Source organism: Mollisia scopiformis (assembly GCF_001500285.1).
Source record: "Mollisia scopiformis unplaced genomic scaffold LY89scaffold_1, whole genome shotgun sequence".
Lineage (NCBI taxonomy): Eukaryota > Fungi > Ascomycota > Leotiomycetes > Helotiales > Mollisiaceae > Mollisia > Mollisia scopiformis.
Window position 1 is genome coordinate 2,618,362 of NW_017263581.1, and position 25,045 is coordinate 2,643,406.

Genomic DNA, 25,045 nt, shown 5'->3' on the forward strand with positions numbered 1-25,045 from the left:
ATGATATGGTACAGTCTAGATGGTGATAGGAGAAGGAGGGCGAGTCTAGGTGCAAAGGTTGAGAGAATGAATTTGCCGTTGTGAATAACTTAAATCCGAAAGGTGAAGCCCATGTTGATAAGCGACGGTGAGTCTTATCGGTCAATGGTGCAAGGGGGGGCTTTGTTAGTGCCGAGGCCGCTATATTTCCGCGTACTAGGCTCTTTGGGGGTTTTTCTGCCAGAGATCGGCTCCGATGTTGACCAAAATTTATAGCTACATCATTGACTCCTTCACGAGCTTCTCACCTTTCACCACCACCACGACAAGAAACTCGTGCCTTCCAGCTGTCGCGAGTTCTCCCAATAAGCACCATTGACCGACGACGCATATAAGGACAAGACTGCCGTCGATGTCAGGGCATTGGGATCGTGACGGCCGAACGGACGATTTCGCCACCACTTTTGCAAAAGAAGGGAGCTTTGGAGGCCAGGGGCATGACAGAATACACGGAGACGACCCAATACCAGGCGAAAGCGCGACAATAGGTATGTCGGGCGATAATGATGATGTCGGGGTCGACATTACTGCAACTCAGAAAATGATCTCGGCGATGTCGGGGAGCTTATTGACATCTCTGTTAGGCATGTCCTGTCCTCTGAGAGCCTTCATTCCGAACATGCTAACTTGTGTAGTTACACCCCTTGATGTCGTCCGAGTCCGTCTGCAATCCCAACCTACTCCGTCGCCATTGACCTCACTTCGAGGATCCGTCAATTCTCTGCAAGCCCTTAAGGATCTCCCACCGAATCTCGGAGTTACGGCATGCTGCCGAGAAGTTTTCTTCGCGACGAACAATGCGGAATATTGCATGGCTGCTCCGGCCCAATCGATTAGTGCAGCAGAGTGTGCAGTGGAAGAAACACAAAGACGAACATTCAACTCGACTTTCGACGGATTGAAGAAGATTGCACGGAATGAAGGCTTTACTACATTATGGCGAGGATTATCACCCACCCTCGCTATGACGGTGCCAGGCAATATCATCTATTTTACCGGATACGACTGGTTACGATTCAACAGCAAGAGTCCAATCAATCGAGCACTGTCGGACAATTACGCACCTCTTGTGGCTGGAGCTTCTGCTCGAATATTAGCTGCAGGAATTGTGAGCCCAATCGAGATGTTCAGGACAAGAATGCAAGCAAGTCGATCCACAGGAGGAGCGCATTTCGCAGAGACAATCAAGGGAGTCACAGATATGGTCGCTGCACATGGATATACTTCTCTGTGGCGTGGATTGACTTTGACTTTATGGCGAGATGTGCCATTCTCCGGTATCTATTGGTGGGGATATGAAAGTATTCGAGGAGCATTGACGGAAGCACGAGAGCGAGGCCGTGGCCGTTCTCTGTCCAGCGAAGGATCGAAAACTCGAGCGAAAGTGAGGACTCGATCTCAAAGTCGGGAGAACCACACAGCAACTTTCACGGACAGTTTCATAGCTGGAGCATCATCTGGCGCAGTAGCGTCAGTCCTCACTATGCCATTTGATGTTGGAAAGACAAGACGGCAGGTCTTCGTTGATCCGGGAACTCAAGCAGGTGTTGAAAGAGCCCTTGCTCCAGAAGAGAAGTCGATGCCCAGATTTCTGTGGCATATCTTCAGAACAGAAGGGATTTCTGGCCTTTTCAAGGGATGGATACCAAGAACATTGAAAGTAGCACCTGCATGTGCAATCATGATAAGTTCTTATGAAGTTGGGAAGAGAGCATTTCGAAGCACGAATGAGCGAGCAGAGCAAAAGCGCACAGCGATCTGATGTACAACATCTCCTCTCTTCTCTTTTGTTTATTTAGATTTTCGGCGTTGATGGGTTTTCTATCCCATGTACAGTACCACCAAAAATTGGTTGGAAGCTGCATTTGCATAGCGAGTTGGGCGTTTTCTGAACGTTACTTTAAATGTAAGATAGATAAATGATAGAGCATGACCAAAAATACCTCTTCGTTCATCCAATACTTAATCTTCCGCTTCTGATTCTGTGAGACATTCTCCTACTCGGTCAGCTGAAGTCGCTCGCTCGGACCGTCTGACCTCGCGTGCCCCCTGTTGAAAATCAACTAACGCGAACCCGCGTCTCCACGCGAAGAGCTGAACCAACATCTTTTCCCGTCCTCTAACACCAACCTCCTTCTCCACTTCACATCCTACAAAAAGACCTACTGCGACCAGATATCCAACCTGTCTCTCTTAATCCTCTTTCGTCGACCAACCTTCATCATGTCTCTCAAGCGTAAAGCTGCGGACGCGCCTACTGGTGATGCTAAGAAGCCAAAAGCCAATGGATCTATCACGTCGTTCTTTGGACCTCCGAAGACTGTATCTACTACTGCAAAAGTTTCGGGTACCGGCACTGAGAAGATTGAACCCGCGCCTGCGGCGTTCAAGTTTGATAAGGAGGCGTGGGTGAAGAAGTTGACTGCGGAGCAAAAGGAGTTATTGAAGTTGGAGATCGACACCTTGCACGAGAGCTGGTTGAAGGAATTAAAAGATGAGGTTACGAGCAAAGAGTTCTTGGAGCTGAAGAAGTTCTTGAAGAGAGAGCAGGACTCCGGCCAGAAGGTCTTTCCGCCAATGGAAGATGTCTATTCTTGGTTCGTCTTCCCCCTATTCACCAGAGCTTAAGCTGACGACAGTATCTCCAGGTCGAGACATACACCACTTAATACGGTCAAAGCCGTAATCATCGGCCAAGATCCATACCATAACCTCAACCAAGCCCACGGTCTCTGCTTCTCCGTCCGCGCACCTACACCCGCTCCTCCATCCTTGAAAAACGTCTACATCGCCCTCAAAAAAGACTACCCATCCTTCAACCCTCCTCCCAAGAACGGCGGTCTCCTCACACCGTGGGCCGACCGCGGCGTCCTGCTCCTGAACACCTGCCTGACCGTTCGAGCCCACGAAGCCAACTCGCACGCCAACCGCGGCTGGGAGCGCTTCACGCAGAAGGTAATCGATATCGTAGCCCAGAAGCGAATGAAGGGCGTCGTGTTCCTAGCTTGGGGAACACCCGCGGGTAAGAGAGTCACGAAGGTGGATCGCAAGAAGCATTTGGTGTTGCAGAGCGTGCATCCTAGTCCGTTGAGTGCACAGAGGGGTTGGTTCGATTGCGGGCATTTTAAGAAGACGAATGAGTGGTTGGTGCAGAGGTATGGAGAGGGTGGAGAGATCGATTGGAATCTGGATGTCAAGGCTGTTGAGGCTGGTGTTTAGATGATAGTTGAGCTTGGTGTATGGAGTATACGGGTACGTTCGTTTGTTAGGGATATATTCATGGTGGATAAAGGAGGATGTTCAGTCTTGGTTCATTTGTCATATACAGAGTCATGGCGTCCCTACTGTCATAAGAAGCATGAAACATGCTTTAGAATATAGAACAGCCGCATGTGTATGTTTTGACTCTGCCTTGTAAGTGTGAGGCAATGATATTACACTTCTTCCTGTAAAAATAACCCAGAGATCACTTTCGAGACCGAAGGATCTGTTTCGTATAGAGTATTCGATGCTTGATCTCGTTGTCTCGGGAACTCAATATTGTTTCGTTATGTTTTTTGTGATCAGCTCATTGCTGCTGCTAGCTTGAGGCTTATTCTTGAATACGAGCAAGGCTGCATGAGTATTCCAACAAAGGAAGATTGGGCGTTCTGTTCGCTTATTCTAACAGGAGTGTCACAATCTTTGTGTGGAACATTCTGATAGTTCACTTCCTCGTTTGCTCGATCACAAATAGAAAACATTCTGGGATAGTACTTTTACATCCACTTGGAATGATACCAAAGGTTCAATTGGAAGCGCATAACAGAACGTATACATTATTGTTCACTATCTGTCATCGAATATGATAGTCATTTCTGAACAGTTCCAGCTTTCACTATCAAGATTGCTCATCCTGATCATGTTGTTCAATGGCGCTACTTCAGACCAGGAACAAGATCAACGAGATCTGGTCGACAAAACGAGAGTACATCAGAATGCCACCATTTCAATAGGCAGAGGTCACGGCAAATGCGATTGCAGAGCAGCTGGCGCACCTCCTCACTGTTCGAAGTACGTTGCGAATAAATTCGCATTGCCACCTGAAGTATGTCTTTCCGGCATAGGTCCCCACAAACCTTTCCAAGTCTTGAATGCACCACGCTGCATTTATAACGACAAGACTTGGCTTCCGGCTACGCTCGTCACTTACGCTGGTGATAAGTGTGTCGGTCCCCACAAGGTACAAACGCTACCATATATGGGCCCGGCGCCAGGGTGCATCGATTTCCCCATGACAAATGATTACTTGGTGCCCAGAAGGCCTTGGTCCTTGATATTCCACTGTCATGAAGTGCAAGCCAACGACACACTGGACCCATTTGAAAGATCGTACACTATGGGTGGGGACTTGCAAGCTCCGGTTAAACCACACGTTCCGCTCGAAATGTGCGAGCAAAGACCACCTAGGCTCACAGATGGCAACCTTATTCTCATGTACGAAGACTGTGAAGTGCGAAGAGCCACACATCATACTACTTGGAAGTACTCCCCGCTTCCTATCGATACTTGTCAGAGAACATATGCTGGGAAGGGCCTCGCAGTTCAAAAGCTGGGGATTTGCGCTGATGGTTCGCTTGCCCGCATGGCACGATACTGGGATGAAGATTGCAGAGATCTATATGATATAACTAACCTCAGTGATGGCGATCTTGCTCATAACGGCTGCCGCACCTTGAACATAGAGATGAGGCAGATTGGAAGCATCGCGCTTTATTGTGATGGACCATATGGGGTAGAACTTGGTTGTGATATTGTTCCAGCTTCGATATCACAGCCATTCTCACTATTCGAATTCCTATGGCAACAACTTCCTCACTTCGAATATCTACGAGAGGATATTCCTCCACAAGCTCTCCTGTAACCAGGCCAAATCCTCCCAAAACCAAAGATGCCCCCAATGCCACGGGTGCGTGGCTCAGACGGCGTTATACATGCACATTGGACTGAGCCGGGCCATGGAGACGTCGACTACCTGTATCCTCATTTCCCGGTGGTGGAACGAGATCAATGTTACAGCGATTTCGGTCCCCTCAAGATCGTCCGGATTCCGAGATGTCGGAATTGGAAAAAGGCCAAGGTTGCGTTGTTTTGGTGGGGTGGGTGTAAAGGTTCTCCTGTGTTTTATGATCAGGCGGGTGGGAATGTGTATAGGGAGGCTTTTTGTTTGCCTGTCTTTGATACGGGGTACAAGAGTATGGCTTTTTGGTGTGAGGGTGTTGGGGAATCTACCGAAGGGAAGGTAGATGATGTCAGAATGGAGAGTCAATGATGAGGTTAGTTGATAGATTTGATTGTCTGTTGTGTTTATTTCCAAGTGTGGGAGTCCAATAGTGTACCTCAGCAGTTTAAATCAAGCCTTCAAAGCATCATGTCCCCAATTCTTCAAACTCTTATAGCTCTTACTATCTGTATCCTTCTTCGCTTTCTCCTCCTGAGCCAGATGTCTCTTGCAATACGCAACCACTTTCCGCATGTGATCGATATCATCTTGTTGCTCGTCAGCCTCTACTCCTTCTCCTCACTCCACGCGCAGATATCTTACCTTGTTCATAACCCTCTGGATCTTTCTTAGGATTCTTCTTCAAGATTTCGATTATCTTTCTTCCACTATTGAGATTTCAGCACAGGTGTTGTTGTGATAGGTTGGGACAAGGCACCTATCATGTCCAACCGTCTCCCCGCTTCCATCGTCCTTGCTCCAGCCCGAGGATGTGGAGTCTTCTGATTTGAGCCATTGTTCGAGTTCGGAGGCTGACATGTTGACTAGCTCATTGAACTCTCTTTTTGCTCTTGTTAGTTAAGATCAGAAAGGGAGGGAGAGGGCATGAATGTACTGGATTACTGTTTCGTTGTCTTTCACCATTTTTATGGATTTGTTGAAATTGGATGAGAGGTTTTATTGGGACTGCTGTATGAGCAAAATCCTGAAAAGGTTATTTTTATAGAGATGAGATAGAAGTTGAAGTGTTGAGAGTGGTCTGTATGAAAGATATGTTTGACGTCATGACTTGGCTGGTGGGGCAACTCACTGTCGCGACTTTGAGTAAAGAGGGAATATATACTCATTTCGTCTTTGAACTTCTGTTTAATATTCTGAGAGCTCATTAACGCTTTCGCATTGAGGTTATCATGTCGTAGCACAGCACTGGTTGTAATCTTGTCGTAGGGTCATTTCCTTGGAATGCCTTGTATTGACCACAGCACATCTACCTGTGCTGAGTGTGCATTTGAGGTGAGGTGACTAAGGGGAGCGAACTGCGGATAGATGTTTTTGAAAGGTGGACCCAAGTGTGTTCAGTCGTATAAGTAGTCTTGTATAGAGCGCCAGTACACGCGGCTGTGAACCGAGAATATTATACTTGAAAATGGGAGTCAGGTATTATACAAAACAAAGCGATTCACGCATTTTCAACGCTCAGGAGAGTAGGATATGCCGCCTTAGGCGCCAACCAGAACACGATATAAGCGCCCTCTCCAACGCATATTTCTTCCAGCGGCGGTAACTTCGTTCGAAACTGTGACAGGACAGGTCAGAACTGTGACGGTCACTTCAGAGTGCAACGCCGTACAGTTGGAAGTGCACGTGATCCAGTTGGGCTCGCGCGTGGACGGCGTTCCAGGATCTTTGTTAGTCACTTGCAGAATTGCAGTACTTAACCTTGCAATGCCGAGTCGGATTCGGAAACGAAATGTCCTGCTGTCAAGAAATATCGGCTGCTGATTGTAAAATATAGTCCCGTGGAAAACTAGAGGTTTAGTATCAAAGTATTCTTTGCTTTTGATCTGGAAAATTTCCAAGACAAACTTCTTTGGCGAAATGAAGATTGTGACATGAACCAGACTTATTGCTACAATAAGTACTATTCCATCAACCAGACTTATAACTAGACGAAATCCTCTCTTGATAACTAGACATATTACTCCGATAAGTTCTCTCTAATCCACCAGACTTATCACTACAATATGTTCCAATCAATAAACCAGACTTAACAATGCAATAAGTGTTCTCATATTCACCAGACTTATCACTACGACCAAGTCCCTGCAATTAACCAGACTCAGTACTACAATAAATTCTTTTTAATTACTCCAATTTATCATTACAACAAGTTCTCTCTAATTAATAATAAATATCAAAGACAGCTATTACAACAAAACAGACCAGACTTATCACTATAACAAATTCTGTCCAATCAGCCTGACTTGCCAATTTAATAAGTGGTTTCTACTGAACCCTACTTTAAGCTGCAATAAGCTCTCTCTAATCAACCTGACTTATTACTACAATAAGTCCTCTCTAATCAACAGTAACTATTGGAAACACACAATGTCTTCTAAGCATTCACTGTAAATCCAGCCCTCAAGGTCTAGCCTGGATCTTGCGGTGAGACTGATTCACTGAATCGCTGGAGTAACTCACAATCTTGCAATCCCGCTGAACAGCAAGTATAAATACCTCGCCGCCTTCGTCCCCGTCAGCCGTCGTACCACACAACATTCACAGTCCGGATCCAGGTCCGGGCTCTGGGTCCGGGCTCTGGGTCCGGGGAAGATGTAGCCCCCGGGTCCAGATGAGAGGTTGCTTTTCTTCCTAGAGACTTCTGAGCGTAGATATTTGTACCTTGTCGTTCGTTATGAATGGTAATTCTTTGATGAAACTAGGGAGCAGTTGACAATAAATGTGAGAACGACAGCAATCTAATACTCTTTGGTCTCTATTGTCCTCTTACATGTGCTTCCATCAACTCATGTGAAGCACTTTGATAGACTTGAATCACCATACTGAAGAATGTACTTTGACAACAAATAAGTCCTGTTCTTAGGCTAGAAAGTATCAAAGACTTCAATATCTGCTCGAGATTTTTCTATGAGAAAAGTTGAAAGTTTGGGGGACGAAAAGGCATCGCAATGCCCCGTGATATCTCCAAACAGAACTCCGAGCGCTACAGAGAAAATAGAACTGTCTCCACTTCTGAAGGTAACAATGGTTGGAGGACAATCACTCGCATTGTAAATATCTTGATCCAAGATTCTCGAATACTGGTAGTCGTCGACCATCTCCAAAACCATGGACTTGGCACCAGGTCAAACTGGGAACAGGCTTGCTCGATGATCAGCGATCACACCGTTAGCCGTATCATCGTCATCCACTTCCCGTTCATGCCTGAGATCACGGCAGGAAGGCTGAATTGTGGAAGCCTTTATGTGCCTGCAGGCCAGTCACACTCGTGTTCGGATCCGATTGGGACGATTCACGGTATCAGGTGACACCGTTTTCCACAACTCGATGTCCCGACATTCCAATGGAGTGCATTCGCTCTCATCCGCGGCCGAAGAATATTCTGGACGGGTCCACCGCAGGTTCAAATAGACGGAATGAAGAGGGTCGTTCCTGGCGAGGGTACAAATACGGCGCATGAACTGCAGCCACAAACACTCAAGCCATGAACAAAATCTGCAACAGTCCGGATCCGAAAAGGCTCGAGCGGGCGCATAAAATAGAGTGCCACTGTCCTGAATCACCACTCCCGCTCCCACTAGGGCTATATCTGGCGCGCCCATACGAAATAGAGGATGGGATGCCGTGTCGGAAAATTCTTATCCCAATTCTGTTATTGGGAGAAGCCGTCTGGAAATTGGAATTCCACGTGAAGACGACCGACTGGCTGGAAGGGTCTGTATCGACGATGATCCTAGCCAGCCCCGGGACCTGACCATGGCAATTGGGATTGGGCACTCTAGAGATACTGTAATCATTGGACTAACTGGGCGATTGGGAGTGCCAACAGCAACAGCGACGACGACGGAGGATGGGGATGCGCTGGCAGTGGTGACAGGACAGACGGGAGTTGGAGGTTGTCTGCGTTGGACGGTAACCAGGGTCCGCGTAGATTTTTCGAGGTGCAGAGTGGTCCTGACAATGTTAATAACACGGCCATTAAGTCGAAGAAGAAAACAGTCCAGCTTCACACACCCAATTGCGCGAGCCGGTCAGGAACGCTGTTCCTTGTCCCTATATTTAGGATCATGATTCATTAACTCACTCATTCACTCGAGTGCCCATCAGCATCAGCAGAGCAGCAGTCCGTACTGTAATAGCAACACCCAGCTTACTCACTCGGAGCAGCGTCTCACGATCCTCGACCCTCGCCGTCAACCCCTAACCATCACCGTCACGACCACCACTGCCACATCCATCCCACCACCTCTACGTAACTGTCCAGAACTCGAAGGTCCCCTCTTTCTGTGACTGAGAAACATCGACGCGGAGAGATCCAATCACACCGGCAGCTGGAGAGGAACTGCAGAAGAAGCACAGCTCAGCTCACGGCTATCAATTGCTCCCCCAGACATACATAATCAACAGCTGCACCTCCGACAGCGAGAGGTCTCACCGCCTCCAGATTCAGAGCGAGTTCCAGAGTGAGTGCTGATTGTCAGTGAAGGATTGCTGGTAGAGTGGAGTGGAGACGGAGACGCTGTGCAGTCTGCGGTGGTGCTGCAATCTCTCTGCCGGGCCCCTGAATCATCGAGCCGATAAACTTTACTGTTCCTGCCCTGCAACCACCGACCACCACCAAGCACCACCACCACCAATTTGGTCGCGTACCTTTCCCTTTCCAACGAGACTCTCCCCTTTTTATTTTATTTTATTTCGACGACGTCGACGACAACCTCAATTTCTCTTCTTCATCGCCGCCCCCAGGTCAAGATCCCCAGCCAGGATCTGTCCCTTTCATTCACTCACGCACGCACTCAATCTCGTCCTGCGAGTCGAACCCCGGTACCGGCTTTTTTCGAACCCCTCTCCGACTTTCACTTCTCTCCCGCCGCACTCGAAGCGCGTATCGTCCCTGGAACTTCAGAATAATTTCGTGATCCCGCTGTCCGCAGATCAACCCAACTCGAATGCATCGCGTCGGCAACCTCCTCCGCCCGCGACGCAAATAATTCTACATCTGCCACCACCATGCCGAGCTTCTTCTCGAGGCTGAAGGGCAAAGACGGCCCAGCAAAAGTCAAGAAAGGCGCCCAACCTGCCGCAATCACCGAACCGCCAAAACCTCGTTGGGAAGATGCGTGGACGCGGAAATCCGTGGAGCCAGAGGAGGTGCAAGAGCTGCTCCATGGCTGCACCGCCGAATTGAAGTCTAGAGGTACGATATGATACGAACAGCCATCGTCATCATCCCGCTATCACTTATGCACGATCCCATTGTGATATCTTGTCGCGTTACACAGGCTAATCTATTTTCTTCTCGGCAGCTCTGGATATGCCGTTTCTCCTGCTTCCTTTCCGACCAACTTCAGATCCTAGCGCAGCGCGTACCTTTGTTAGACATTTCTTCGATCGCAGTCAGCGTCTCTATGGCGAGGGTTTGGCACAAGAATTACGGCTCACAGAGCCTATGGTGAGTCAATTGACGCGATAGAGGGGCAATTGTTGATAAATTATAGGTTCTATGCAGCGTAGTGAAATGGTGCTGGAGCAGACTTCCCGGAGGCGTTGTAGGATGGGAGGCATATGAGCTATTCAGAACAGGAGAATCAGGTAGGTCTCGAGATTGGGCGGTATGGTCGGCATGCTGAACTTTCCAGATTCCAATATGGCTCGCGACTCCTTTACCACATTTATTCCTCTGAGTGTCGAATCCGACGCGCGAAACAAGATTATCTTCGATTTCTTTGATCTTCTCTCTGCGACTGCAGCACATGCCAAGTCCAATGGTATGGGAGGCCGAAAATTATCAAGATATGCTGGTTGGTGGGCTTTCGATCATATTGATACTGGCAATGGTTTCGAAGGAGGCTACAAGGGATGGGCACAGTAAGAATATGATATTTCTAGGAGGAAAACTGGTGCTAACGACCTTCCAGTGCAGCAGATGCTACCAGCCATTTATTCTTTGCCTACCTTCGGTCTCTAGGGCCCACTAAGGGCGTGAGTGGTATTTCGACTCTGCCAATGTCTCTTCAAAAGCTTGTCCAGGAGACAGAATACCCACCAGAGAGGCCTTACTTACTGCAATCGACAACCATGAAGGTAGTCATGATTGTGGATGCCGTGTCGCCTACACCGTTCTCATTACTTCGCCGCGCAAACCACTTCCAATATCGCGACGATGATAGGGCTTTACAAGAATTTGCGGAATATGAGGACCCAGTGAAGGCATTAACTGAAGAATGTCGACGTGTTCTGAGGTCCATCTCTTCCGCGAATCAATCTCAGGTATCGAATTCCAAGGAGTCGACTGGGTTGACAGACGCTTCATGGTCGAGATTTGAGGATATAGGATTTTCTGCTGGATTTGATGAACACGACGAGGACGACGAAAGCAATTTCGTCAAGAGACGTCCGCAAGGTCTCCGAACAACACCACATTCGAGAGAAATGGGAATGGGTAGACCTACGACACCTTCATGGGCTGATTTTCTGTCTTCTGGTTTTGTTGATGAGGCGAAAAATGGACCAGCACCTCTTTTACTCCCACCCGACAAGATTCTCCCGCCGATCGATACACGAGGACGAAGCTCGCAATCGCATAGACCTAGATTAGAGTCGAATCAACTCGAGCCGGGTGAGCTTGCAAGTATCACTAAATTCGATTTAGATGACTCGTTCTGGTGGGTCTGGATTAGCAGTTTAGCTGGAGAGGAATACCCTGAAAGAAAGGCAGCTTTTGGACGATGTGCTTTGGTGGAAACCATTATTCCTGGTGGCCGCTGGCTAGTAATGGAGGAGATGGTCAAGGGAGCAGCTCCAGTGCCAGAAGAAGGTGCATACATCGCTGAGAAAAAGAGTTTCTGGGGTCGATCGAAGAAGAACAAGGCCATCACTCGTCGAAAATCCACAGGAAAGCATGCTTTAGAGCAGAACCCCGACTTGCGGCCACAATTCAAGACTAATCAGAGTGGTGGTGTAAGCAAGACGAGCATAGGTCCCGACCAACACGCACGAATCCAAGCAGCAGCGATACAGCTACAACGCCGACAACGAGAGCAGGAGGCACAAGAGCACAACACAAGACGTGGTCGAAGCGACATGGATGCTATTTCCATGAAGACCAGCAGTGTCTTTACCCTTCAACCTGTGATCATGAATGAAGCTTCGCCAGCCATGAAATGGGCCAACAAGTACGACAAGGACGCCATTCGAGAAGCATATCTTGCCAATACCAACACCGGCCGAGGACTTGGTGAGGCAACAATGCAGACAAATGGTCACGCCAAGAGTCAAGATACGTTGCGACCAACCGCGAACCTCGAGCGTGAAAATTCTTACAACTCTTACGACAGAGATAGAGAGCTTCCCGCAGTCCCATCACCATCTGGACCTTCTGTTCCTTCACAGGCATACGGACCACCTTCTCCGGCACCATTCCCTCCCACCCCTGCGGCGGATGACGAGGAGGAAGCTCACGTACAACTGTCCGAGAAGGCAGCAGAAGTCGCCCTTCCCGAAGATACTCATCCAATGGAGAGAAAGCCAGTCCCCGCTCCTGTTGTCATGGAACCTCTGCCACGCGTTGAGCAGCCAACTCCAGAACCATACAGACCATCTGGCGAGCAAAGTGGATCCAGTCCTGAAAGCAAGAAGCATAACAAGTTGAAGAAGAAAGAGCCTGCCAGTGGTGGTTTCAGGAAGATGTTTGGTCGTAACAAGAACCGACAATCCACAGTCCCTCCAAATGCTCCAGAAGTGTTGAATGGTAACCAAGGACTCCAACCAGGAGGTGCTGGTCTTGGTCGACGATTCTCCGCTTTAAGAAAGAAGAGTCCATCTAACACTCCACCCGAGCCTGTAGTTGAGCCTCCTCGACCAATTTCGGAAGACGACATTACACCCGTAGCTTCTCCACACCAAGACTATGAACGTTCATATGACCCTTCAGTCCAGGACAGCCTTTCTCGTGTCGACACCAATGATGCACACGAGGCTCGACAAGCTTTCTCCAACTTCGATCAAGGCCCACTCGAGGATGTTCCGGCCTTTGTTCCAGAAGACTCCCCACGAGAGAGTGAAGATGATGCTGCTCCTCCAAACATCTCGCGAGTCCGCACGGAAGATGGTGCCGAACTGACACAGCAAGTCTCTCCAGCTCAGGACAGATGGGCACAGATTCGAAAGAATGCTGCCGAGAGAGCAGCTCAACGACAGAGTGAAGAACAGAGCAGAGGAGGTTATAGTCAGAAGACTGATGGTGAAGATGGTGAGACGAGTGGAGAAGAGAGTAAGTTCCCTTCCCATGGCCCTCATAAATAAGTACTAATTGGAACAGCAATTGAGTCTCGAGTTGCCCGAATCAAAGCCCGTGTTGCTGAATTGACCGGCAACATGGAAACGAGTGGTAGCCCTACCTCTACTTCCAGCTATCGACCCGCACGCAGACAATAGATGACCTTGTACACACCCGTTTAGCGGGAACCTCGACATACACATTCTTCGCCCAACAATACTTCGACGTTTCGTACACTTTTTCACAACAAAGATTTTCCGCGGCAACACGACCCTGTTCCTAGTGCTTCTACCTCTACTTTCGATTCTGCCTGTATCCGAATTTTCACGTCGACTACACATTATTCACGCTAGCGAGCAAGCAATTGGCACGTACCAATACAATACCACGTTTTTTGAGATACCACTGTCGGATTGCTAGCGATCTCCCTTCCAGTTCTTTGGCTTTTATTTTGATCTGCTGGTGGCAAAAGAAGTGTGGATAATTTCCCTGGTGGCTTTCTGTGTTCCCCATCTGTTTGATTCTTTTCAGATCTGTGATAAAATGGGTGGTGAGAGAAAGGAACGTTAATATGGGAGAGAGCAAAAAGTATGCAAATGCAGAGCCTGAAAGATGAGATGGGGGATGGTTAGCTAGATACCAGGTGTGAGAATGTTAATATAAGTCCATACAAACGAAGATCATCTGAGAGAATAGTCCTTACATATCGCACCATTCTGTTGAAGCTTGAACATGAACAACAGAGGTAGTCCCTCATTAATAAGCTTGCGCTCACTACGATTCCAAGCCTCAAAGATCTTCACAGGGCTTAGACAGCGCCAATTAAACCTCTGCAGTTCGAACCCAATCTTACCTACAGCAGAAAAATGTTGATCCGGGGCGCAAGGCCTTGGCAAGGGTGCGGCACAGCACGCACCAAGACGCTCCTGAAACCAGGGATGGGATGATGGGATAAAGATGCGCACTTCCCATCCATCTTAGCTCCCTCGTCCGGTCGTTTTCAGTTCCGTCATCATCTCATAAAATGTGCTTCTGTTAGAATCCGAAACCTGAAATTCAATTGCTCTGGGGATTGAGATTTGAGGTCACGTGCGCGAGATGAGTTTCCTGGAAAGAGGAGGGGAGAATATCGTGCCGTTGCTTGAATTGGTAAGGTTATGGACTCCCTACCCGACGATGATGTGATTGATGGAGATGATGAAGATGGATGTTAATAAGAGAGTAGAGGAATAAAATGGACTCTTCCACCACGGATAAGAAGGAACGTCCTAGGAGCGCGACGACGATGTCTATTCTGGCGCCGGAGAAGAGGAGGATTTCGCCACGGTTTATAGGCGTTTGTAAGTAGTAACCTTCTTACTTGTCTAAAATTGACAAGGAAAAAGTCAGGAGGGAAACAAGTGCTAATGGAAAGTACATAGTGAAAAGGGCGGTCCCGCTGCTGGTTCATGTCCCGCCGATGGTGATTAGTGTGGGCGTCTTGACTCTTACGTTTAGGCAGGCGTTTTGGGGACCGCCGGGGGATAATACGAATGCGGTGCTTAATAGTTTGCAGTTTGCTGCCCAGTTGCATAGTATGTTATTCTGTTCTTGCTGTTTTGGGCTGTGGAGTCGAGTTTGTCGAGGAGAAAGAGAAAATTGTCCCGTGGCTTTCAGGATTCGGTCGTCGGTCGAACTGTACAGTCGTTTTCTGTCAAGGAGAAAGAGACAATTGTTCTTAGATTTCAAGGCGTTTCGCTGACTTGTCAATAGCGAGCTTGATAGCTGTGTCTCTTGCTGCTATACTGCTACATTATGTGCACACCTGTCTCCGCGCATCGTCCGGCGCTCCACTAGGATTCCTAAGCTCGAATTTCCAACTTCATTCCTTGACCTATGTTCTCAGTTCCGAGTTCAGAGCGTTGGGATATCGATACGTCCTTATCTTCTTCCCATTATTCCTTCTAGGGATGTTGGCTGGTCCAGCGTCTGCTATTACTATGCTCCCAAGACTGCAGTTCTGGAGCATCAATAAACTATGGACTGGGACCGGAAATTTGGATTTCAGGGTCTTCATTGGTGCTAACGAGACGATGCTATATCCATCTGTTCTCACGGCCGGGAACTCTCCAGCGGAATGCGCGGGCTTGAATGCCTCCTTGTTAGGCGAGTGTCCTGGTTATGGGATGAAGTATTGGTTACAGCAAGACGATCTGTTTCCCATCTATCAAGGACCGGCACAGATCAACAAATCGATCGAGGAGACTAACAGCTTTGGGGAACCGTTCTTGAGGTATATGGTGGGACAGACTTCGTTTGTGAATCAGGGCAATCAGGATGTTTACCTGACATCTACGTTGTCGAAGTTCTTGGCTAGTGCTTTGGTCGGGTATGGGAACGTTCTGTATGAGATTGGTGTGCAGGCTCAGCAGATTTTCGGAGAGCAAACCAATGATGTGACGATCCAGTCGGAGGATACTTCACTATTGGCACGATATGACCTTTCTTTCGCTGGAGGAGGAAAGACGGTGTCGACGAGGAAACCGTTGGTAGAAGTGGAATGTGCGGGTTACGCTCCGAATGCTACCTCCCTCACTCTTCAACATTCACGTATGGTCTGGCCGCCTTTCACTTCTGATCCAATTGATTCAGCCGACTGGGAGGTTCAAGCTTCGGACTACAGCTCTCTTTCCAGCGACCTGAATTCCACTGTCGTAAACTCGAGTTTTATCGACATCTCTCAGTTCGGCACCGTTGCTCCGTCTTTAGGCGCCTTCTTTGCTACGCCGGCAATTTTCGCTACGTCAAGCTTCTCTGCACCCAGAAGTGGCAATCTTTCTTTGTTCACTTGCACGATCGACGCCCGCTGGATGCCAACTACTGCATTCTGGGACTCGAGTTCTGGCACAGCTGCAGTCTTTGACTCGAACCCCAATCCAAATGCTGCCATTGGCGTCGATGCAGACCTCTCCGGTCTGCATCCCTACGCATTAGACACCGTTTCCATAACCCCTTCATTCTCCTCTCTCCTCGACGTCCCATTTTCAGACTCCATCATCGACCCCCAACCAACAAACAGAACAATCCTCGACACCTTAGGCCAGAAATGCCTCGACAGCAACACATTCATCAACTCCACCTCTGGCACCAGACTCTTCAACCAAGGCACCGTAATGAGCCTAACCTCCTGCCTCGAAGTAGCCCTCTCCATCTACCTCGCAGACGCCATGTCCCGCCTCCAAGACTCCATCCCCATCTACCTCGTCGCATCAGGCCATCTCACCGATCTCGCATCAGGCGAAGGTTTCCCGGAAGACGTGTACTACGTCCAGGATTTCTACGCCGAGTTTCCCGGCAGTACGGAAATGATCGTTAACCAGACGACGGGACAGTCGCAGCTTGCTGAAGCGAAGTACCAGGTGTTGGGGATCTCGTTGCAGGATTTTGAGGATGATAGTCGGTTTTTGGAGATGAAGTTCGCGGCGAGCAGGTGGGGGTATGGGTACGGGTTTCAGGAGTCGAGGTTGATTTTTGTGGGGGTGGTGGTGCTGTTGTTGCATGTGGTGCTTTGTTTGGGGTTTATGGGATGGGTTTTGGTTATGGGGGATAGGGGGAGGGCGTGGGAGAGTATTGGTGAGTTGGTTGTTGTGGGGATGAAGTCTGGGGCTTTGGGTGGGAAGGACGCCGTGGAGGAGGAGAGGGAGGGGAAGAAATGGAAGGATAGGTATGTTGTTGAGGAGGTTGTGATTGGTGGTGAAAGTAGTGGTATTGAAGGAAAGAAAGAGATGGTATTGAGAAAGGTTGGGAAACGGGAGAAGGATGAGGATTATGATTCGTTTAGTCATGCTCAATGGGAGCCGAGGTGAGCTTGTGCTCGGGTTCTCGGTCCATTACTTTTACCGTCACAAATGGGATAACTCTCTAGAAGCATCGATGACAAACTTTGATCCTGTCCTCTGTTTGAAGTTCCACCTCTGTCCACACATTACGATCCAGGCCTTGAAGTGTCGTTCTGGGATATCAACAAACAAGTTCAAGGGTCGGGACTCAAGCGAGCTTAGTGGAAGGGAAGACAATAAGCCGTATGCGTTGTTCAGTGCAGTTGCTCACTGGGAGTCTAGGTGGGCTTGTCCTTCTACAATCACTACTAAGATTTCTAACAATCACTTGGACTTTCATGAACACAGAGCTGCTGAAATTTACTTTCACATTTTTAACAATCGTCATCTTCTCATCTTCACGGACGGTACAGCTTTTTGAAAGCATCGATTATGAAACATGTTCACGTCTCTATCTACATATTCTCCCTTGTCCTCCCTAACCATATTTTCGAGATATGTCCTCGTCTGTATCTTCATGTTCTCTCCTTTCCCTCACTCAACGACATCTCCAAGATTCTTCAGGTCGCCATCACTACCTCGTTCGTGGGGGTCGTGGGGCCCGGTAGGTATGTGGTAGCCTCCAATCCGGGCCTTGGTCGGGGTAATACCCAGCGTAGAAAAACGGGCCACCACGTGGACTAGTATACATATCAGTGAACCACTGAACATCGCGTCGTTGAGGAGTCCAGCCATACTGGGTCCGGAACTCTGTAAGGAAAGGGGCCCAGTGTGCCCGTGGTGGCCGCCGATCGTACAGCTGTTCGAGGGTGACTAGTTCGTTGCGGGTGAAGCGTCCATATGACCTTCTGGGCACTGGGTCTCTGTAGAAGTTCATTTTGCCTGGGTTTCAAGTATACGAATCTGGAGCGAAAGATGAACCGTTGGAAGAGATCGTGAAGAGAAGGACATCACAGGAGTTTTTATATCTTTTCGAAACCCTACCGTCACCTACAGTTTTGCACATTCATAATTTCACCTGAGTGATTCTCAATAAATATGACGTTGCAGGAAGCCAAAATTACGAAATGATATTAGAGATCGAGTATTAAACAGCCAGCCGTACAACTGCAGTTATTGTTTATACTCCAGCTTCCGAGACAGCGCGCTCTCGAATCTACCTTCCTGAGCCGTTTTCGGTAATTTCGACGCATGTGAATACATGAACTCGAATGCACCACAAGAACATTTCTCATCAACGCCTTTGTCTGATTGCTGTCTTAGATTATTATTTTTATACTACAAAGCATCTACCCATGTTTGTCTAATGAATTCAAGGGCACACAATTCTGAGTCGCTCCTTAATATTTGGTGCAGACTCACGATTCTAGACTCGAGCTCTTATTTACGATTGGGCAACCATGGAGCAAAATGAACTTCTATGCAGACTTGCCAGAGATATGGACAGATTGGATGAACAGATCCTAGCTGCCCAGTATTCGAAACTGCAAAGAATCGTCACCCCAAATTCGACAGATGAGAGCTCGACACCTAGAGCCAGACCCGCTCGGAAAAGGCGAGATCGATCACATTCGACATCGTCGTTGGAACTTTCAGTTATAAAGACGCAAATCCTGGGTGTTTGATTAGGCGCTAGATGAGATGGGTTCTGAGGTAAGCTTGGCTAGTTTCGTTTTAGTGTTTGTATGTCCGCACTTTACAATTTTGATTAGGACTGTAGTCTGAATACTTGTATTTGTTCTAGTCTAATATAGTCTGGTCGACTAAATACAGTCTTAGTGTCTACATTTTGATTCGGACTAGCACAGATCTGAAGACGTACATTACTTCTACCTCCTGCTTCTTTCTCCAGAAACTTTTTACTTCAGAGCAAACAACCACTTCCAGAAGACACCATCAGAAAACACCGGCTATACTTCAAATCAAAGAAGTACCTCGAGCATCTTTCCTACAATGTACTCCCTAGGGTGCCTTACAATAACTGAACTATGTCAATTTGAGTCCATGATCGATCGACGGAACTTTCAGCGCGCAATCACGGGAACAGAAATACCCTGGGAGCCTTATATAGAGGAGTTCCTAAGAGATAGTGGATGGACCTGGGCTCCTTCACCGAGCTTACTACATGAATTTCTCATGCGAATCGACTTGGAGGGTCCTGTGTTCTATAGCTCATGGTACGAAGGGTGTCATGCGGATTGGCGCCCACCACCGGGCTCGGAAGCTCCAGCACCCAGAAGGCAATAGAGAATGTGTGACGGTCGACATCAGTGCAGGTCAACGCAGGGAAAGACATTCAAGAGAAATGTAAACCTTCTCAAGTCATCAGAACTATTCAGCCACCGCAACCTCGTCCGTGAACTCTTTCCAATCCACGACCACTCTCTCCAAGCGAGCTTTCTCGGCCGCAAAGACAACCAGGTGACTTCGGACGACCTCCTCAATATCGCATCCCAACCAATATCTTTGAGCTACATCCGCTGTCATTTCTCCTGAAGTCACTGCTTGCACTGCTCGACAGAATTTTTCAGCCATAGCTTCATCACCACCACCATGACCCTTGCCCGCGACACTTGTGGGATGCCTCACAGTTTGCCCAGAAGCGAAAGAGTGCACCGAAATGGTGTCACTGTCATAAGTGATCTCTCCAGTGGTACCATACACCCGACCTCGTCTCTCGCAGATCTTCTCGGTAGGAGCGATCATGTGAAAGATTGCTGTCTTGGCACCTCTCTCGTCCAAGTGTCCGACATCTCCTGTCGTTCCTGCTTGAGGAAGAGTGTCAGAGGATTTTAGAGGATCGTCTTCCCATGTAATTATGACAACTTGATCGTCGCAGACATCATTGTCGCATTCCCAAACACAGCGTCCGTACCAGGACCTTTGTTTTACCTCCGAATCGGGAACGTCGGAGGTGTAGTCTTCAGCCAAGACTTCAAGGAGTCTGTTCTTAGCGATGTCCTTTCCCTGCAGAGTGTACAGATCTTCGATCTCAGGGACAATGCTTTTGAGTGGCCAGTCAAGGTCATCTGGATTCAGCAGCCTGTCCACATAAATGCCTTTGGAGGAGTAGAGACAATTCGACTCTATGGGACAGGAAAGGCAATTGGTGATTTTCCCTGCTCCTCTAGGCTTTCGAGCTTTGCGGAACTGCTTCAAGCTTCCGGTTGAGGAGATTAAAGACGGTAAATGTGGCATGCTGCCTTTCTTTGCTCCAGGGCTGCACAGGAGCCACATCAGGAAATCGATATCATGACAAGATTTGGTCAAGAGTGATGGAGCAGTCATATCTTGACGTCGCCAATTGCCTCTGTGGCTTATGTCAGGATCACCTCGCAGCTGGTATATGAGAAAGAAGGCACTCACCGTACAAAACTATGAGCCATATGCCACCAGCCAATCGGTTCAGTATGCTCAACACTAACAACATCTCCGACAACTTTATCCTCCCTGACTAGCTTCCTGAGGAGAATGTTGTGTGGGCTGTATCGTAGCACGTGCCCTATTCCAAAAATTGTTTTCTTCCCCAGGATCTCCCATTCCTTTGTCAGGGTTGCTTGAATATCGATACAGTCGTGTAGAGAGGTGGCCAAGGGTTTCTCGCACATGACATGAAGTCCCAATGGGGCAAGTGCTTTCACGATATGGATATGCAATTCGTCCAACACACAAACAAACACAGCATCGACACCCTTGAATTCAGCATCACCTTCCTTGATTTCACCAGCACCGAGCCTTTCTCGTCTCTTCTTCTCATACTCAATGAGATCTTTCCAATCTTCAAATTCCTCATGCGGTAGAGGAGAGCGAGACGATATTCCCCAGATGTATTTCCGTCCAAAGTCTTTGCGTTTCCAAGAAATCGGTTCGCATACCCCGACGATCTCTCCCAGGCCGAGTCTTGTGATTGGCTCAGCGTAGGCATGGCCTTGTGAACCTGCTCCTATGACCAGAATTCTTGGAGTGTGGGGGTTCATGTCTGGAGATAAGGTGCTGGAAGAGATGCTAATGTATCTGTCGATGTTATTGGACAGACCAATGGTGCTCAGGTGATTAAATGGCGACAGCGTTGAAAACAGGGCGATTCTATTCTTCGAGCTGATGGTTTTGATATATGAAATAGCGACACAATCACCTTCCTCACATGAGCAATCAATGAAGATGACTTCGTGTCTTGTTGATGCAGCTGAGGTAAATTTTCCATGGTTCCATGGGTCTGGGATTTACCCGTTGTAAGGTCGCAACTTAGATATCCGGACCCTTGGAACAAAGGTTGCATGACCTTTCCAGGAAACAGGGCTGATATGTTGACCCAGCTAGAGCAGCGGCAGTGAAGGTCCCTATCTGCCTCTTCAACTTGAGCCTTCGCTTAAGTGACCTATTTAGCCAAGTCGTCTCAACCCTGACGCCTTTTAATAAAGTAATGCAATGTGGGGAAGGTGGCACAGGCAAACTTTTTCGTAAGTGGGGGAACGTGATAGAGACGTACGAGTGGCTTGCGATCCGAAAACCATGCACATGGTAACGTTACTTAGCGTGCAGACTCAGTGGCACAGACGAGAGGCAAGTAGAGAAGCAGTGCAGTAGTTCTTATCGAAAGAGTGTCAAGAGTTCGTCAGAGCTAGAGCTCAATGGAACCAAGATATCGCAACAATTGTATCCCTCCGGCTCTCGCCAACTTCACCCCTGCTTCCCATTTCAATGAAGCCTCCATAAGATACTCTCTAACTACCGATATAAGGATTCAGCATGCAATAGTCGAGATTTCCTTGGTTGAAGTTGTTGCCCCAATATGGAGGGAAAGTAACCTATACCGAAATTAGTACTAGTCTCGTTTCACAGGAATTATTTCTTGAAGAGGCCACTTACGGGATTTCCAGCGCCGCCAAACACTGCGAACGATAGGATAAAAACTAGTACTTGTGTCCCACCATCCATGGCCGCCGAAAGAATGTAGTTGTACTTGATGAACCAATTCGGTCTATATTTTCTCATATAGAATTGAGAGATGACCCCAACATAAAACCATGGCATCGTGACACTGTTGATACCCACATAGAGCAAACCGATGAAGTTCGCGATGATTGCAGTGTTCCAGTAGTCCCATCTCATTTTCGGGAAGTATTTGTGAGCGATCCAGAAAGGCACCGGCAACGTGAATCCGATCAAGAATGCGAAGTTGACCCATTGGTAGATTCCGCCTGCCGAGAAGAGATCTTTTGCCAAGCCACCCCACGCAATGGCTTGCGAGTTGTAGTTCTGAGGTGCCTGTCCGGACCAGATGTTGGAGCCCTCGATAGAAAGCAGGATGTCTCGTTGGTTTGTGGTGATCGAGGACATGAGGATATATGAGAAAATACTGCCAACGATTGTTCCACCCTAGCTCAATTATTAGTGCTGTCCTAAGTAGTGCTCAAAGTAAGTAGAATCAACTTAGACAACTTACTATCTGCATGGTGAAGGTAGCACGAGGACTCAAATGTGTGTACTGTCCAAATTTCAAGTCGCTCAGCAACAATTGCCCTTGCCAAACGCTGTTATATCCGAAAACCACAAAGAACATGTTGGCCTTGGGATATCCAGGGTGAAGATATCCACCAATCATCTGAATGACGGGCTGCGTATTGTATTGATAGCCGGTCATGGCATACTGAGCACCAAAGAACAGAATGCAGATGCAAGAAAGTCCACAAGCAACGAAGAAAGCCCACCATGGCAAAGTAGAGTTTGTCAAGTACATCATAGTGAAGCCGAGCGCAACACAGATAACGAGAACAATTCCATACCACCAATCAGGAGCATCTTTGTACTGCATCATAAGTCGGAAGTGAGGATCATCTTCTGTGTCAGCAATTCCACTTCTCGAATCTTTGGCTGTCCAGAATCTCCAATTCCATCTCCAGGGACTGAGCAGATGTATGATATTTGAAAGTGATATAAAGTCCAGAGCAGACTTGATATCGTCCCAATTCCAAAGACATATATGTGTAAATGTGGCTGTGATAGACAAGTTGGTTGCAAGGATGTAGAGCGCAAAGGTGACAGCGAAGTAAGGTAGCCCTTCTTGAGCAAGGAGAACCGGATCGACCTCTCCATTGGCATTCAAAATCGCGGTTTGATTGTATTGAACAAAGTTGGTTCCGTTTGATGCGCCGGTAAAGAGCAGCTGACTGAGGAATGGGAAGTCTTGGGCACGCCAGATATTACCATAATATACACCAGTAAAAACGCCCACACAGAGCACATATCCTACGAAACTGTTGAACAGCGTTTGGAGTGGATACCAGAGGGGGCTGGGGTTGGAGATGTATTGCCAATCGAATGAGAGGCCCATAATGCCAAGACCCTCATTACCATTGGATCCGCCAAAGAGATTTGTAAACAGTATACTATCTCTTTCTGCCAAACAGAAGATCGATATACCCACAAGAGTTGGCATGATGAATTCCGGAATTATTTCGTAGAAGAACAGAACAAGGAAGCCAATGTAAAAGACCCGAAGCTTCTTCTTGACTTGACTTTTCTCGCCGTGCAATGCTTCGATGAGCGAGACCATTGGTAGATTATTCGGAAACAGCATCTTTGTTGGGTAGACCAGAGTGCGACGGAGAAGTCCAGCAATCCCATACCCTAGACATTGAGAAGCAAAGACTAGAAAGATCCCGACAGCGGCACTCGGCTCCTCGTTGTAAAACAACTTCTGGACAGATAGTAACTCGATGGCCGCAGGGGCATTGGCAGCCGCAGAGCCCATAATGATGATAGCAGCATGTTCTTTGCTGTTGAACTGATGAGTTATCAGTATTGAATCATAAGATCATACTTGTGTCACTCACCGGATGCGGGTTGAGAAACCTTCCAAGCCAAGTTTTTCTGGGTATGAATGTTGCCATTGCTTCGCCTAGAACATAGCTGATAACAGCTAGGAATACTGTTGACACCACCACAGTCTGAGGTTTGAAGTAATAGATAGTGGCCAAAATCGCTGCAAAAGAGGCCAACCCAATACCTGCCCATGTCAGTACCTCTTGAGCGACATCCAATTTTCACCCTTACCTAGAAAGAAAGTCCGGAAAGTCCACGGATTTAGAGTTGGATCATCGCGGGCATGGATGACTTCCGTGACGAAGTCTTCTGCAGTCTCTGGAGGAAGCTTGTAGTGTTCCTCACCATCGTCATCGAGGTAGACAGGATCAATGTCCGCACGACTAATTGACTTCTCGTCAGACACATCGTTTGGCCGTGCAGAATCCACGATCTCCTCTTCGTTCTTGGCCGAGCCTCTAAGGCGTCGTAGTGTGCTCGCCATTGGAAACGAGGTTGATGATGTCCTTCGTAGACGTCGCAAACGGACAAGTGGTTGATTTTATCGCAGCACGTATCAGGAAATGAAACAAAGTATGGTAACGTCTCCATCCCCATTCCATGTAGCTGATACTGTGCATATGGACAAGCGTTGGGTATTGGCCGATGATATGTTTCCCTCATGGCTATTATTCGTCAAGCCTTGAGGCTCGACTGGGGTGCATCATGTACATGAGCCGATATAGGCAAGAGACCTGGCCTGGAATGGCATCTTCCAGGATAAAGATCATTTTGCCTGAACGCCTTATCGTGGCTCCCTCATTGGGGTGCATGAAGTCTGGGGATGAAAATGTGCTTCAGATCCTGGCAGCTTGTTAGGAAGAGGAAAGGAAATGCCTCGGACCTCGATAAGGTGGAGTCGCTGCCTCAGGTACTCAAAGGGTGGGGCAGTATACCCCACGTGATAGTGGTCTGCCATCCGGAATAGCATTAAGAGATGGGTATCAGCCTTGGTCATTGCATTTGGACGTAGATGTTGCTATCAAGGCTTGCATTATCTCCAATCTCGCAACGGTCACATCTCTAGCTTCCTGAGGAGATCTA

General features: G+C 48.0%; 8 protein-coding genes across 8 annotated transcripts; 5 read left to right on the top strand and 3 right to left on the bottom strand.

Moving 5' to 3' along the window:
• Positions 1–257: 257 nt before the first annotated feature.
• Positions 258–1,980, top strand: LY89DRAFT_679724 (mitochondrial carrier). Its single transcript, XM_018213932.1, has 2 exons — positions 258–623; positions 675–1,980. Exons 1-2 carry the CDS (start codon positions 392–394, stop codon positions 1,799–1,801), a joined length of 1,359 nt encoding a protein of 452 aa, XP_018079007.1. The 5' UTR covers positions 258–391; the 3' UTR covers positions 1,802–1,980.
• Positions 1,981–2,142: 162 nt separating this feature from the next.
• LY89DRAFT_605421 (uracil-DNA glycosylase) lies at positions 2,143–3,428 on the top strand. Its single transcript, XM_018210393.1, has 2 exons — positions 2,143–2,636; positions 2,688–3,428. Exons 1-2 carry the CDS (start codon positions 2,263–2,265, stop codon positions 3,256–3,258), a joined length of 945 nt encoding a protein of 314 aa, XP_018079008.1. The 5' UTR covers positions 2,143–2,262; the 3' UTR covers positions 3,259–3,428.
• A 2,003-nt stretch (positions 3,429–5,431) lies between these two features.
• LY89DRAFT_745616 (uncharacterized protein) lies at positions 5,432–6,056 on the bottom strand (the record flags this gene model as incomplete). The annotated part of the gene is made up of 4 exons (XM_018221077.1): positions 5,916–6,056; positions 5,739–5,861; positions 5,624–5,688; positions 5,432–5,568 (listed from the first exon to the last, which is right to left on the bottom strand). The coding sequence occupies exons 1-4, from the start codon at positions 5,942–5,944 to the stop codon at positions 5,432–5,434; spliced, it is 354 nt and encodes a 117-aa protein (XP_018079009.1). The 5' UTR covers positions 5,945–6,056.
• Positions 6,057–9,582: 3,526 nt separating this feature from the next.
• On the top strand, positions 9,583–13,565 carry LY89DRAFT_26374 (uncharacterized protein). The gene is made up of 6 exons (XM_018206294.1): positions 9,583–10,238; positions 10,348–10,493; positions 10,540–10,633; positions 10,681–10,909; positions 10,960–13,313; positions 13,362–13,565. The coding sequence occupies exons 1-6, from the start codon at positions 10,052–10,054 to the stop codon at positions 13,475–13,477; spliced, it is 3,126 nt and encodes a 1,041-aa protein (XP_018079010.1). The 5' UTR covers positions 9,583–10,051; the 3' UTR covers positions 13,478–13,565.
• A 732-nt stretch (positions 13,566–14,297) lies between these two features.
• LY89DRAFT_713453 (uncharacterized protein) lies at positions 14,298–17,210 on the top strand. Its single transcript, XM_018218054.1, has 4 exons — positions 14,298–14,468; positions 14,545–14,659; positions 14,741–14,893; positions 15,072–17,210. The coding sequence occupies exons 1-4, from the start codon at positions 14,418–14,420 to the stop codon at positions 17,162–17,164; spliced, it is 2,412 nt and encodes an 803-aa protein (XP_018079011.1). The 5' UTR covers positions 14,298–14,417; the 3' UTR covers positions 17,165–17,210.
• A 1,682-nt stretch (positions 17,211–18,892) lies between these two features.
• Positions 18,893–19,426, top strand: LY89DRAFT_26441 (uncharacterized protein). The gene has a single exon (XM_018206301.1). The coding sequence runs from the start codon at positions 19,091–19,093 to the stop codon at positions 19,382–19,384; it is 294 nt and encodes a 97-aa protein (XP_018079012.1). The 5' UTR covers positions 18,893–19,090; the 3' UTR covers positions 19,385–19,426.
• LY89DRAFT_26448 (putative NAD binding Rossmann fold oxidoreductase) lies at positions 19,427–21,487 on the bottom strand. The gene is made up of 2 exons (XM_018206302.1): positions 20,504–21,487; positions 19,427–20,447 (listed from the first exon to the last, which is right to left on the bottom strand). The coding sequence occupies exons 1-2, from the start codon at positions 21,112–21,114 to the stop codon at positions 19,469–19,471; spliced, it is 1,590 nt and encodes a 529-aa protein (XP_018079013.1). The 5' UTR covers positions 21,115–21,487; the 3' UTR covers positions 19,427–19,468.
• Positions 21,488–21,861: 374 nt separating this feature from the next.
• LY89DRAFT_573182 (OPT superfamily oligopeptide transporter) lies at positions 21,862–24,446 on the bottom strand (the record flags this gene model as incomplete). Its single annotated transcript, XM_018208677.1, has 5 exons — positions 21,862–21,945; positions 22,007–22,516; positions 22,584–23,924; positions 23,974–24,146; positions 24,194–24,446. The coding sequence occupies 5 exons, from the start codon at positions 24,444–24,446 to the stop codon at positions 21,862–21,864; spliced, it is 2,361 nt and encodes a 786-aa protein (XP_018079014.1).
• Positions 24,447–25,045: the final 599 nt, after the last annotated feature.

Bases quoted from the DNA above. Each gene is read 5' to 3' on its own strand.
- LY89DRAFT_713453 (XM_018218054.1), top strand. From the start codon at position 14,418: ATGAGTTTCCTGGAAAGAGGAGGGGAGAATATCGTGCCGTTGCTTGAA. The intron at 14,469-14,544 runs GTAAGGTTATGG...ATAAGAGAGTAG, and splicing joins TCGTGCCGTTGCTTGAATTG to AGGAATAAAATGGACTCTTC. The intron at 14,660-14,740 runs GTAAGTAGTAAC...GAAAGTACATAG, and splicing joins GCCACGGTTTATAGGCGTTT to TGAAAAGGGCGGTCCCGCTG.
- LY89DRAFT_605421 (XM_018210393.1), top strand. From the start codon at position 2,263: ATGTCTCTCAAGCGTAAAGCTGCGGACGCGCCTACTGGTGATGCTAAG. The intron at 2,637-2,687 runs GTTCGTCTTCCC...CAGTATCTCCAG, and splicing joins ATGGAAGATGTCTATTCTTG to GTCGAGACATACACCACTTA.
- LY89DRAFT_26374 (XM_018206294.1), top strand. From the start codon at position 10,052: ATGCCGAGCTTCTTCTCGAGGCTGAAGGGCAAAGACGGCCCAGCAAAA. The intron at 10,494-10,539 runs GTGAGTCAATTG...GATAAATTATAG, and splicing joins TACGGCTCACAGAGCCTATG to GTTCTATGCAGCGTAGTGAA. The intron at 10,634-10,680 runs GTAGGTCTCGAG...TGAACTTTCCAG, and splicing joins ATTCAGAACAGGAGAATCAG to ATTCCAATATGGCTCGCGAC.
- LY89DRAFT_679724 (XM_018213932.1), top strand. From the start codon at position 392: ATGTCAGGGCATTGGGATCGTGACGGCCGAACGGACGATTTCGCCACC. The intron at 624-674 runs GCATGTCCTGTC...TAACTTGTGTAG, and splicing joins CTTATTGACATCTCTGTTAG to TTACACCCCTTGATGTCGTC.
- LY89DRAFT_26441 (XM_018206301.1), top strand. From the start codon at position 19,091: ATGTACTCCCTAGGGTGCCTTACAATAACTGAACTATGTCAATTTGAG.
- LY89DRAFT_26448 (XM_018206302.1), bottom strand. From the start codon at position 21,114: ATGAACCCCCACACTCCAAGAATTCTGGTCATAGGAGCAGGTTCACAA. The intron at 20,448-20,503 runs GTGAGTGCCTTC...CATAAGCCACAG, and splicing joins ATGGCTCATAGTTTTGTACG to AGGCAATTGGCGACGTCAAG.